General features: G+C 51.0%; 1 protein-coding gene across 3 annotated transcripts in view; it reads right to left on the bottom strand.

The window, feature by feature from the left end:
* Nucleotides 1–228: 228 nt before the first annotated feature.
* BICDL1 (BICD family like cargo adaptor 1) overlaps nucleotides 229–13,870 on the bottom strand; it is a 104,041-nt gene continuing 90,399 nt past the window's right edge. For 2 of the 3 annotated variants that reach the window (XM_016924366.4, XM_016924368.4), the window contains 3 exons: nucleotides 12,364–12,494; nucleotides 4,816–4,936; nucleotides 229–1,727 (listed from right to left, as the gene is read on the bottom strand). In XM_016924366.4, the coding sequence (XP_016779855.2) occupies nucleotides 1,566–1,727; nucleotides 4,816–4,936; nucleotides 12,364–12,494 (414 nt within the window). In that variant the 3' untranslated portion in view covers nucleotides 229–1,565. Of the gene's footprint in view, nucleotides 1,728–3,868; nucleotides 3,978–4,815; nucleotides 4,937–12,363; nucleotides 12,495–13,870 lie in introns of all 3 variants that reach the window. The other variant, XR_008538381.2, reaches the window with a different exon arrangement.

The following is a 13,870-nucleotide window of genomic DNA, read 5'->3' as shown; positions in this document are numbered from 1 at the left end:
CACGCTGCAGCACTGGCAGGGGGCAGTGCCAGGCGGGAGGCAGGGGAGGATGCCCTTCCTGGCCAAATCCCTTGGTTAAGTAAGTAAGTACCAGCATCTGAGGTGGCCCGGGTGCAGGGGAACCACTATTGCTACCTCTCCAGCAGCAGCCAGTGGTGAGTCTGACATGTCAGCTGCATTCAGACCAAACCCGCCCCCCGCAAATACCCAGAGACTGAGGCAGGAAGCTCTGTAGAAATTCATTTTATTCTTATTCAGACTATTTATTTTCAAAAGAAGCAGTGGTGTGCTGTTTTTCTAAAAATATGCCTTTATAGATTTTTATATATGTATATTATAAAATCCATACATGTATTTACATGATTGATTGCTACATACAAAATTACAGCACTGTGGTATGTACACATCTACAGGTACATTCTTGCCGCGCATCCCTGCTGTGCTTTCCCCACGTGAGGGAGGGAGACTGAATCAGTTGTGAGCAGCTGAGGGCTGGCCGGGCCGTGGAGCCTCTGAGTTGGGGCCTGGGTGGAGGAGGAGGGGCGGCTGCAGAGGCAGGAGCAGCAGCCACTGCAGGCTTCTGCAGGCAGGCAGGCAGCATCTGGAGGCTTCCGGCAGCCTCCCCCTCCCCTCCACCCCGTGGTGCCTGTGCTGCCCTCAAGGTGGGGTGGCTGACCACAGACCCCTCTGGTGCCATTCAGTGGCCTGGACTTGTTTGGCTAGGCCAAGAAATTATGTATGTGTGTGAGGGGTGGAGGAGGGAGCTGTGGGAGGAGGAGACCCCGTCCAACCCCAGCCCTGAGCAGGGGAAAGGGCTGGATGGCTAAAGCCTGCAGATGACTGGTGATAACACTCTGCCTGGCCAGGCCCTGCTAAGGGGCAGAGACTGAAGGCTGGGAGGGAGAGCAGTGGTGACAGGGGGACAGGGCCTTCTTCCTCCCTGGGGCTCGGGTGGCCTCAGCTGAGCTTGGGTAAGCCCCGGCTCTTAGACCCTGCGGCCAGAGGCTTGGCCTCCTGCCAGCTGAGGTGCATGCATGCGGGGGAGGGGCTGCCATCTCTCCTTTGACCCTGGGCCAGGGGCTGGGGAAGGAATGGAGGCTTAGGCCTGGCCCGCTGCCCCCACAGGTCTAGGCCCCTGAGGCTCAGGCCTCCTAAGGCATGCAGAGAAGGGCCTCCATTCCTTCTGTTCCCCATTTGCTAAAATCAAGGAGGCAGCAGTGCCTGGGGGTGGGCTGCGATCTGTTGGGTGTGAGCTGCAAAGCCCAACACCAAGGGGCCCCTCTGGGAGGTGGCCTAACCCTGCTCAAGCACGTGGTCCTGGAGAAGCCCAGGCGTGGGCCTGGCCAGGCGGTGGGCCGAGGGAAGCCTTCAGTGGCCAAGGCAGGCCCCCACCTCTAGGTCTCCATCCCCACCGACGAAAGGGAGCAGGCCCTCCCGGACCCATGGGGCCCTAGCATGAGGGGCAGGGCAGCTGCTGAGGTGCAAGCTGCAGGGGAGGCCTTGCCTGCACCGCCTTTCCAGCTGCCTCCAGTCCACCCATCTTTGGTGGCCTGACTCCTCCCAACTTAAATTTTCCTGAAGAATGAGAAGAGTCGTTTGCCTTCAGCGATGCTGGGCTCATCCCCCCGCCCAGCGCTGTGGCCCCTGCAGAGGGCAGCAGCCGGCTGGCTCCGTTCTTTCAGGTGCGTGTCCATCAGCTGCCGGTCAATGACCCTGTGCATGTCATCCTGCAGAGGGGAGGGGACAGTGGCCAGGACTGAGTAGCTGCTCTCACCTAGCCCTGGGGGTGGACAGGGAGGTGGGAACATCAGACAGATGAGAGATGAGAATGTGATGAGTGAGAGGCTGCAGCCGGGACTGCCCTGACCAAGAAAGCGGTGAGCGTGGGCAAGACACCAGGCGCACGCAGGAGCCGTATGGCACCTCCAGCCTCCTCAGGCTTGGGCTGGGTTCTCCTCAACAGTGTTACTCCTGCTGGGCCGCCACGGTCCTCAGCTGATGGCTCGGGTGGTCTGTCCCTGCAGTCTCCACACTAGCACTCCACCTGCTCTGACCAGGCCTCACGGCTCTGCCTCCTGTGTCCTGTGGGCCTGGCTGGTGCCTCCGGTTTGGCTTGCCACCCCCAGCCCCGGCAGGCCCTAGGGCCACCTCGGCTTAACAGCTCCCCAGCCCAATGGCCTGGCCTCAGGGGCTCCTTCTGCCCTTTTTTCCTTTCCAATTATTCCAGCCTGAGCTACTGATGCCCAGGCACCAATGGCAGCCTCACGTGGCAAGGATGCCCTGGGTGCTGCCCTAGACCCTGCTGCTGAGGCTCCCATCTGCGGCAGAGGCCAGGGGCCTCACGGTCTTCAGGGGCCTCACGGTCTTCAGGGGCCTCACGGTCTTTAGGGGCCTCACGGTCTTCAGGGGCCTCACGGTCTTCAGGGGCCTCACGGTCTTTAGGGGCCTCACGGTCTTCAGGGGCCTCACAGTCTTTAGGGGCCTCACGGTCTTTAGGGGCCTCACAGTCTTTAGGGGCTGTCCTGCACCAAATCAGGCCCATTTCTTTCAGCTTCCTCACTGGGGTAGGACCATCCCCCAACTCGAATTCGTTCATGTGGTCCAGAAAATGCCTTCCTCCCCACAGCCCGCCCCACCATGTTTTACAGAACAGCAGCCTTTCCCATAGAGAAGCCTGTGGACAGGGCAGCTCCACTCCCTTCCCATTTTGGTGGCTAGATTCTGACTCTGGGTAAGACTCCATTTGACAAAAGTTCTGCCACTGACAAAGTTTGAAAACTCCTGCTTAAGAAATATGAGCAGCCTGTGTAATTAGCATCATCAGTAAATGTAACATGCGTCTGCTCGATTCCTTCATGACTTGAACCTGGCAGGCTCTGCGGCATCCTGGTAAGACCCCAAGCTTTTCTGGCTAAACCCCTGAGTGAGTCAGCCTGTGGTGTCCGAGCACAGGCCAGGTGAGGCCTGTGTTCAGGGCAGGCTCCCTGTGGCCAGGGCAGATGACCTCTTTGGTTCCAAGCAGCCACTGACGAGATGAGGGCATGAAGTTGGGCTGGCTGGGCCCCTCCATCTGAGCAGCTTGTCCACTCCTCCTCCCTCCCACCCATGGGTGTCATTCTAATATCTCTGCAGGTTTCAGCATGAAACAAAGGGGCCTGAGTCATCGTGGGGTAGCAGTGAGTGTGGACCCCTCACGCGCTCTGGCTCAGGGCCTGCTCTCCAGCCTCCCTATTCTCTCAACCCTGTCTTTCAGACTCAGCTCATTCCTGGTCTTCTCCTTGCCCTTGTCTTCTTCCCTTCTCTTCCATCCCCTTTTCCACTTGCCCCTCAGAGCTGGCACTGTGCCAGGTATTTGCCACCACACGGTCCCTCCTTATAAGGTTCCAGTGTATGATCCTTGGCACAGTGCCCTGCACTTACGATGTGCTCAGTAAAATCTACGCTAAATCCAATGTAGGAATGCTGAAGGGTCTTTCAAAAACCAACCTTTCAAAGCTGCCAATGTTTTGTTTGGCACACTGAAAACTGCATTTTTTTAACTTTAAGCAATCGGGTCTGTCCAGGTCGCCCTTTAGAGTTTCCCAGACACACGCTGCTCATCATTCCAGGCCTGCTGGTCCCTCAGTGGATGGAACAGCCATTTATGAGAAGACGGCACCAGCCGTTAGCACTGGGCCACACACTGCTGAAGAGCTCACTGGACGCGACTGTGATGGAGGAGGGAGCTGGGACTTGAGGGCATATCACACTGCACAGAGATGACGCCAGGCTCCAGCACACAGAACACAGTGGGCCATGAGGGGAGGCGGCGGGGCAGCACAGCAATGGCAGGGCGAGACGGTGGATGGGATGTAAGGCTCAGGCTCACCTCAAAGGCAGGAGGGGTGTACAACTAAAGCTGTTGATACGGGAACTGAGAAAGGCCACTAGATCAGAAACCAAAGGAGCCAGATAGTAAAAAGCCCTGAGGAAGCAAACTGTAGCCGGGAGAGAAGAGAGAGAGCAGCGGTCAGCCAGGGCGCGGCCAGCTGGCTGCCATGCAGGAGCCGAGGAGCCAGGGACGGGCACCCTGCGGTGGGGCCAGTGTTCTGGCTGCCAGCCCCATGGGGCCCTGGGAGGAATGGTCACCAACAACCTGCCCTCCACGGGGGGCTTACCTTGTAAAGCCACAGACGGCTTTTCATCTGTCTGGATGAGAATTCTTGGGGAGAAATATTAATGTTTATACCCATATCCTAAAACTGTGCTACCTCAACCTCACGAACAAAACCCAGCCAGCCACAGCCCGGTCCAGTGGGGAGCCATGCTGGACCCTGAAAACAGTGGGTCTAGAGAGGGACCCACTGACTCCTCTTCCCCAGGGCCTGCGCCAGCACAGTGCTCTTTGGAAAATGGAGGCTGGCCCTTGAGAAGGGGAAGGGTAGCAGCTGCTGGCTGCAGGAGGGTTGCTGAGCCGCATCCCGCTGTGAATTTTCATGCAATTATACTGAGCTTCCTGGGCCTCCATGTTAACCAGTTGTTTCTTTCCAGCTTAAAGCCCAGACAACCAGCTGAAAGGGGGCCCCATTCCAAGTCTGGAGATCACTACATCTCCAGACAGCAGCAGCCTGGGCACTGTCGCTCAAAAGCATCCTTAAGCATTCTTCCCCAAGGACTAGGGGACATGAGCTCTGGATCTTGCCAGGTGAAGACTGGGATGTGCTGTTCACCCAGTCACATGGGACCCTCCAGTGGCAAACTCTCCTTACACTCTGCCTGGGTTCAGAGATTCCTCCTGGAGTCTCCTCTCGCCCTGGATCTCAGGCTCCAGTTTACCTGCCAAGCTTCCAGCTGCTGCGAGAGGTTCAGTTTCTGCTGAATGGCATCCAGCAACTGGCTGTTCAGAGACATCATATCCATCCTGCACTTGGCAAGTTCCAGCTCCACAGCATTCTTCCTGAGAACAGACAAGCCAGGGTGAACATGGACACCTTGTGCCAGAGGCATCTTGGTCTTTACTTGGGGCACCTGGAGTCCCAGGATGAGGAAACAGGCTCTGACCCTGAACTCACAACAAATAGCAGCTGCAACAATAACTATGATGTTGCCTGCAGAGGGTTAGTTTGCAACATGTTTTCACATATATTCTCCCAGTTTTCATAACCAACCTGTAGGTGAAAGGAATATTTGTCATCCCCACCTCACGTATAAAGAAACAGAAGTTGAGGCCGGGCGTGGTGGCTCATGCCTGTAATCCCAGCACTTTGGGAGGCCGAGGCGGGTGGATCACCTGAGATCGAGGGTTCGAGACCAGCCTGACCAACATGGAGAAACCCTGTCTCTACTAAAAATACAAAATTAGCCAGGCATGGTGGCACATGCCTGTAATCCCAGTTACTCGGGCTGAGGTAGGAGATCACTTGAATCCAGGAGGCGGAGGTTACAGTGAGCCAAGATCACGCCACTGCACTCCAGCCTGGGCAACAAGAGCAAAACTCTGTCTCAAAACAAAACAAAAAACTGCCTGTGTGTTCAAGGATATGCACAAAAATGTCTAGTTGGTTATCTCTGGGTGATGATTACTGATGGGTAACTCCTCCGACATTATTTTGCATTTTTTATTTTCACATTTGTGTTTCACGTATTACTTTGTTCACCTTTCCCAACATTCCTAAATCACGGCTGTTCAATGCAAAAGAAAATTAATTTTTTTCGAGGGCAGGGGAACGGGAATAAAGGTGGAAGGACCTCTGCAGAGGCAGCCCTGGTTGCCCAACTGCAGAAACGTGTATTATTTAGCCCTTGCCTTCATTAATCGCTCCCTTAAGCACTCAAAACAGCAAAGCTAACAAAAGCGTGCTCCTTGTACAGGGCCAGCGACTAATGTGCAGGGCTCAAGGGCAGCTAGAGGATCCGCCTGCAGAGGCCGCCTAGCTCGAGCTTCACAACACCGACCGCACTAACCGAAGTGCCGCCAGAAAAAGGAACAGGTGGATCCCACTTGCAAAGTGCTCAGGCCACTGCTGCGACCAGCACTTCTTCTTTGGCTTCAGGTCTACCGAGCAATTAGTCACCTGTGCCGACACCGCAAGTGCGCCCCGCCCGCCGGCCCGCCTGCCTTCCCTAGAGAAACCGCTCCAGATAGCTCAGCCACCGCGTCAGCCCCGCCCACTGCGGCAGCGACGGGACCCGAGCCCGTCCAATGGATGCTGAGGGCTCAGATGCCGAAGGCTGCCTCCGTCACACCCACTGCTATTGGCTGGCAGCAAACAGCGGAAATCCTCACGCGGCATCGGTTGCCATGGACACCCCTCCAGTAGCGTCAGAACCCGTGGTGCCCCACGACAGCCACAGCCTCCTGAGCTTCCGGCGTCCCCCGGCAGGTGGCGCGGAGAGCAGCGGGAGCCCCAGGAATGTGCTGACTAACGTTGCCGGCGAGGGACATGGGCCCAGGGCTACAGCCGCGGCGCAGCGCCGGGCATGGTGGGGTTCCCTTCCTTCCCAAAAACGCCCTGAGGCAGGGGCTGCCTGGACGACCTCCAATCCTGGCCACGCGCTGCACCCTTGGGACATTTGCTCACCAAGGAATAAGTGCTCGTCATTCATGGGAAACCCCAGACCAGGATCAACACATTAATCACATTTTAAAAATAGGAATATTCCAAGGGCTCGAATAATTCCTTTTTACAAATGAAACCACTAGTAACTGACTTGTTTTTGTAAGGCAGATTGCTAGCCCAAGATTTATTTTTGGTTTTAGTGAAGGCCCTTCACCTGCAAGGAGATAAAAAAATTGCTACTTAATTTTCCTGAAACTCATTTATTGTATAGGAGAAGGTGCACCTTAAGGTTTCTGCAGCCCAGTGACAAGAAGGAAGTTATATTTCTTAGGGATTCTCACCCCTGACTACACATTAAAATCAAGGGGGAAAGAAGTGGGCCCCACCCAACTGACCCCACCCCGTGATTTCAACTGTATTGTTCTGGTGAGGTTCCTGGTGTCTGAGCACTCCCCAGATGATTGTAATGTGCGGCCAGGATGGAGAATCAGAGATAACGTATATGGAAGAAGTATCTGGTAAAACTAAGTTACTATACAAATGGGGGGTGTGGTTTCCTCTTTAAATGATTCCTTAGGCTTGTCGTCTCAATTCTTGTATAACAAAAATTCATTTCTAAGGTATGGGAAAAGAACTATCCTCCCAGAGTAACCTAACTGCCCAGCCAGCCCTGTTCTATAGGAGTCCAGGAAGGACAGGACCCTTGCTCCAGAGTTCTCCCTACTGGGGGCATCCTTCCAGAGGGGAGAATTTGCAAGTCTAATCAGACTCCTGGATAGTAACTGGGCCTCCTTTGAAAGCAGGCAAGAGCATGCATTACAAGGTTTCATGTAGATTTGCTCACCCAGGTGGCAGAGCTAGGTTTTACTTTTTTTTTTTTTTTAAAGGGAGAAAGACTGGACAACTTGCTTCTTCTCTCCTGCACCCTGACACTTTCTCTGTTTGTATCCCCCACCTTCCATCCCACCTTCCATGCTGATGACAGAATATGATCTTAATGTTCAGCTTCTTGTCTGAGAGAAGGTAACCAACCCATGTGTACTTCTATTTTCATTCTGCCTTTTTTTTTTTTTTGAGGCAGGATCTTGCTCTGTCATCCAGGCTGGAGTGCAGTGGCATGATCACAGCTCACTGCAGCCTCAACCTTCTGGGCTCAAGTGATCCTCCCACCTCTGTGACTCCAAGAATGTACCACCACACTCAGTTAATTTTTTATTTGTATTTTTAGTAGAGACAGGGTCTCACTATGTTGCCCAGGCTGGTCTTGAACCCCTAGGCTCAAGCAATCCTCCCATTTTGGCCTCCCAAAGTGCTAGGATTACAGGCACCCTTGCCTGGCCTCCTCCTGCTTTTGATTTCTAATGGACTTCCACGATAAGCATCTTCATTTTACCATTTTATTCCATCACACAATTTCACTGTTATTCATAAAGGTATGCTGCCTCCTCTATCACACTGTTACTTTTTTTTGAGACAAGGCCTCACTCTGTCACCCAAGCTGGAGGGCAGTGGTGCAATCTTGGCTTACTGCAACCTCCGCCTCCTGAATTTGTGATCCTCCAACCTGGCTACTTTTTTTTTTTTTTGGGTAGAGATGGGGTTTCACCATGTTGGCCAGGTTGGTCTCGAACACTTGACCTCAAGCGATCCACACCTGCCTCAGCCTCCCAAAGCGCTGGGATTGCAGGCCTGAGCCGCCGCACCCCAGCCTTATCACACTGTTACTTAAGTATCCATTAACTAAATATAGTGGAAATCCAAGCAGCAAAGATACATCGTTATGTGGGATTCACCAAGAATAATTTCTAAAATGAACTAGAAACTGACAGACACCATGACATGAGGTTCTGACCAGAAAGAAAAGGGGACCCAAAGGTAAAACGGAAATAGAGATACTGAAAATGATGAAAGAGAACAGAAGGGAGGGGGAAAGTGTGTTTGGAAGTGAGGTTAGAGTATGAGTAATTTTTTTTTTTTTTTTTTTGAGACAGAGTCCCCATTCTGTTGCCCAGGCTGGAGTGCAATGGCGTGATCACAGCTCACTACAACTTCTGCCTCCCGGGTTCAAGTGATTCTCCTGCCTCAGCCTCCTGAGTAGCTGGGATTACAGGCGCCTGCCACCATGCTTGGCTAATTGTTGTATTTTTAGTAGAGACGGGGTTTCACCATGTTGGCCAGGCTGGCCTCAAAACTCCTGACCTTAGGTGATCTGCCTGCCTCGGCCTCTCATAGTGCTGGGATTACAGGTGTGAGCCACTGCAACTGGCCTGAGTATGAGGAATTTTAAAGTCAGAAGTTAAAATGTGTGTCATATTATTTTTTTTACAAAAGCATACAGTATCTTATTTACACATTGTTTCCAAGTAGCTCATTTTAGCTTCCCAAAAAGTAGCAGTGTAGCAAAGGGAAAAGGGTGTCAGGAAGACGGGAATCAGAAGACTTGAGGTGGAGGCTCATGAGTCACTGCTGGCTGTGGCCCTGGCAAAGTATTTCTTAGTTTCCTCATCTGTAAAATTGGGATTAAAAATTTTTACTTCTTACTGTGGCTGGGAGGATTAAAGAATAAAAGTGTTGGCCGGGTGTGGTGGCTCATGCCTGTAATTCCAGCACTTTGGGAGGCCAGGGCGGGTGGTTCACAAGGTCAGGAGATCGAGACCATCCTGACTAACACGGTGAAACCCTGTCTCTACTAAAAATACAAAAAATTAGCAGGGCATGGTGACACATGCCTGTAGTCCCAGCTACTCGGGAGGCTGAGGCATGAGAATCGCTTGAACCTGGGAGGCGGAGTTTGCAGTGAGCCAAGATCATGCCACTGCACTCCACCTGGGCGACTGAGTGAGACTCCGTCTCAAAGAAAAGAAAAAAAAAAAGAAGAATAAAAGTGCTTTGTAAACTATAAAGTGATGTATAAATATTACTATTGGCTGGGCACAGTGGCTCACGCCTGTAATCCCAGTACTTTGGGAGGCTGAGGCAGGTGGATCACTTGAGGTCAGGAGTTTGAGACCAGCGTGACCAACATGCTGAAACCCTGTCTCTACTAACAGAAAAATTAGCCAAGCATGGGGGCGCATGCCTGTAATTCCAGCTACTTGGCTGAGGCAGGAGAATCGCTCGAACCTGGGAGGTGGAGGTTGCAGTGAGACGAGGTCGTGCCACTGCTCTCCAGCCTAGGCGACAGAGCAAGACTCCATCTCAATAAATAAATAAATAAATACTACTATTAATATTTTGTAAATGACCCCAAAGTAGACACATTTTTGGTAACTATCTCCTCATACTCCTTGAACAGGGTGGGGCTGGGCACGGTGGCTCTTGCTTATAATCTCAGCACTTTGGGCAGATCCCTGGAGCTCAGGAGTTCAAGACCAGCCTGAGCAACAGGACAAAACCTCGTCTCTACAAAAAACAAAAGCAAAAACTAGCCAGGTGTGGTGGCGTGCACCTGTAGTCCCAGCTACTCGGGAGGCTGAGAGGTGAGAGGATTGCTCCAGCCCAGGAGGTCAAAGATGCAGTTAGCTGTGACTGGGCCACTATACTACAGCCTGGGTGGCAGAGTAAGACCCTGTCTCAAAAAAATAAATACATAAAAAGTAATTCACAGGGGAATAGGGGATATGTAAATATGTTTGTTTCCAAAGTTTCTGAATGTAAGACAATGTGTTTATGAAGAAAATGTGGCCAGGCTGGGCATGGTGGCTCATGCCTGTAATCCTAACACTTTGGGAGGCCGAGGTGGGCAGATCACTTGAGGCCAGGAGTTCGAGAGTAGCCTGGCCAACATGGTGAAACCCCATCTCTACTAAAAATACAAAACTTAGCCAGGCGTGGTGGTGTGTGCCTGTAATCCCAGCTATTCGGGAGGCTGAGGCACGAGAATAGCTTGAACCCAAGAGGCGGAGGTTGCAGTGAGCTGTGAGCATGGGTGACAGAGTGAGAATTTCTCTCAAAAAAAATAAAGTAAAATAAAATAAACACGGCTGGGCGCAGTAGCTCACGCCTATAATTTCAGCACTTTGGGAGGCTAAGGTGGGTGGATCACTTGAGCCCAGGAGTTCAAGACCAGCCTGGGTAACATGGTGAAAACCCGTATCTACAAAAAATACAAAAATCTGCCCGGCATGGTGGCACAGCTACTTGGGAGGCTGAGGAGGGAAGATCACTTGAGCCCAGGAGGTGGAAGCTGCAGTGAGCTATGATTGTGTCACTGCACTCCAGCCTGGGTGACAAAGAGAGACCCTGTCTTAAACAAACAAACAAAAAAACACAAAACATTTTTAAAAAGACCTAGTTGGCTGGGCACAGTGGCTCATGCCTGTAATCCCAGGACTTTGGGAGACTGAGGTAGGAGGATCGCTTGAGCCCAGGGGTTTAAGACCAGCCCTAGCAACATGGCAAAACCCCGTCTCTAACAAAAATACAAAAAATTAGCCAGGTGTGGTAGCGTGTACCTGAGGTCCCAGCTACTCGGGAGGTTGAGGTGGGAGGATCGCTCAAGACCATGATGGGGAGGTTGCAGTGAGCCAAGATCATGCCACTGTACTCCAGCCTGGGTGACAGAGTGAGACTCTGTCTTCAAAAAAAAGACCTAGTTTATTGGAAATATAAGGGACAGAGGAAAATGCTAAATGACGCTATGGGATGCAATCAAACCCAGAATGCAGCAAATCTATGAGAGAAATGATCCACTTTCTTCAACAAATAAATATAATATGAAAAAGAAGAAAGAGGAGATGTTACAGACTTTTGGGACACATCAGTTAAATGGAATATGTAGGCTTCGGAGTCTGATTCTAAATCAGTTATCAAAAGATATTTATGGGCCAATTGGGGAAATTCTAACATCAACTGGATTCTGATATTATTAAGAAATTATTTTTTTCAAGTGTGATCATTGTATTGTTGTTTTTTTTTTAATTCTTTCTGGTAGAGATGTATACTGCAGTGTTTATGGAGATGACACTATGTCTTGTGATTTAACATAATCCAACAGGGAGGTGGAGGAAGTGGGTGAGGATATAGATGAAATAACACTGACCATATGCTAATTAGTATTGAGGCTGAGAGATGAAGTCATCTTATATCTTCTATTTTTGTGTTTGCTTGAAAATGTCCATAATAAAAAAATAGAAACAAAAAACAAAAAAACTAAAAAAAAAAGGTGAGGTAGATATATACATACGATAAAACTGGAGGCTGGGCGTGGTGGCTCACGCCTGTAATCCCAGCACTTTGGGAGGCCAAGGCGGGCAGATCACCTGAGGTCAGGAGTTGGAGACCAGCCTGGCCAATATGGTGAAACCCTGTCTCTACTAAAAATACAAAAATTAGCTGGGCATGGTGGCAGGCACCTGTAATCCCAGCTACTTGGGAGGCTGACAGGAGAATCACTTAAACCCAGAGGCAGAGGTTGCAGGGAGCTGAGATCGCGCCATTGCACTGCAGCCTGGACAAGAAGGGCAAAACTCCGTCTCAAAAAAAAAAAAAAAAAAAAAAAAAAAGGAAAGCTCTTTAAGATACAAGTGCAAAAGGGCAAGACATGTAGAGTATCATCCTATTGATGTCTAAAAACACATAATAACTACATTGCCTACACACCTACATATGCATAAGAAAAAGAGCTGCAAAAAATGCACAGCTAACTTTCAATACCAGCATGTGTCTGGGGAGGAGAATGGGAATGGGGGTGGGGGTGGGTAGCGGGGAAACTAACTTTTACCTTTGTATTCTTTTGTATGATTTAATTTTAAAAATTGAGCATATGCTCAATTCTATATACTCAACTTTATCTTAAGAATAAAGTGAAGCCATCCCTACTCACTTTGCAATGGCCTCGTCGCGGTCCCTGATGGCCTTCTGAAGCTGCTCCTTTGGCTCCTTGTCCTCAGAAGTGACTCTGAGTCGGTCTCTCTCCTCTTTTAGGGCAGTCATCTCCACACTCAGCAGTGTCACCTAACAGGAGAATGAATATGGTATCACTGCTGCTGTCCTGGGTGGTTTTCCCTCCAAGAGGGAAAAAGGAACAAAGAGACCCCAGGCAGGACCAGGGTACATGTGTGGGGGTGCAGGCTGGTAGCATTCCACTGCCATCCTGCTTCAAGAGAGGGCCTGTCTCTCTTGAAGAAAGGGTACCACATCACATGCTAGGCTTGAGCTCGGCAGCAAGGGAGCTGGGGGGGATTTAGCTCTGGACCTGCAGCCGTAGGCCAGATCTTCCCTTTGCACTCAGCACGGCATACTACCTCCTCCATCTCCAGGCACTCCAGGTAACAAGTGAATGAAGACCATAAGTCATCATGACACACAGTTTTTAGGGTAGGGAATCCCGTTCCCTTTCCCACCATCTCCCACTCAACATGGATGCTGCTATCAACAGAGCCCTGGATGATTCCAAAGCTGGAGACCCTGCTCCCCCGTGACAGCCCTTGGCACAGCCCAGCTCACTTTAGTTCCTCATTCAGCTCCCCAGGTGAAAGCCACAGGGAACTTAGACACCTAAGTGACATTATCATCTTCCACCTCAAACCTGTTACCTTTTCTGTGGCCCATGCTTCAGCAAAGGGCACCACCGCCTTCTCAGGTCCTTGTGCCCCAGCTGGGAGTCAACCTTTGGCAGTGAGGCACCCCTCCAGTGGCTCCGTCAGGGACCACAGCTTACCCTGCCCCACAGTATGGTAACCCTGTGTACACCATGATCTGTGTGATGGCAGGAAGCATGTCACATCCATCTGTGCATCCCAGAGCCTGGCTGTGTAGGGTGCTTAATCCCAAAGCAGTAGACAATTGTCATTTTTTGGCTAGTCATCATCCGAAATCTCTTCCCATTTTGGGGGCACTCCTGGTTGTGTGAGACTTGGTGTGACACAAGGCTTGACCTCCAACTAAAGAAGCCAACAGGGAATAGACATTTCCTTTCCCAGGCAGTCTGGGCGTGGGCCTGTGACCAAACTTAGCTCTGAGCACAGCAAAGCCCCAGGCGAGGGAGGAATTAGTGACAAGGGCGGCAGTTTGTTTGTTGTCCCTTTTCCCATGGCCCTTTCTTGTTTTGGAACCGGGTTCTCCCACTTTCCTGTTGATTCTGTAAGCTTTCAGGTCTCATACATTCTCTTTCTGCTTACATTAAGCAGAGTACATGTTTTGCTGTTTGCAACCAGAAACCCTGCCTGGTAGAGCTTTCAATAAATATTTATTGAATAATGAAAGGGTGGGAGCCCCTTCTTCTCAGTTGATAAGATCAGACGTGAGTCAGGATGCCTAGCCCTGCCTTCATGTTAAATATTACACATACTTTGACATTTTTCCAAGGGAGGATCCATCCATACAGGTCT

The sequence above is a fragment of the Pan troglodytes genome, chromosome 10, assembly GCF_028858775.2.
Source record: "Pan troglodytes isolate AG18354 chromosome 10, NHGRI_mPanTro3-v2.0_pri, whole genome shotgun sequence".
Lineage (NCBI taxonomy): Eukaryota > Metazoa > Chordata > Mammalia > Primates > Hominidae > Pan > Pan troglodytes.
The sequence above is the reverse complement of the archived record's forward strand: the minus strand, read 5'-3'. Positions and strand labels throughout refer to the sequence as shown.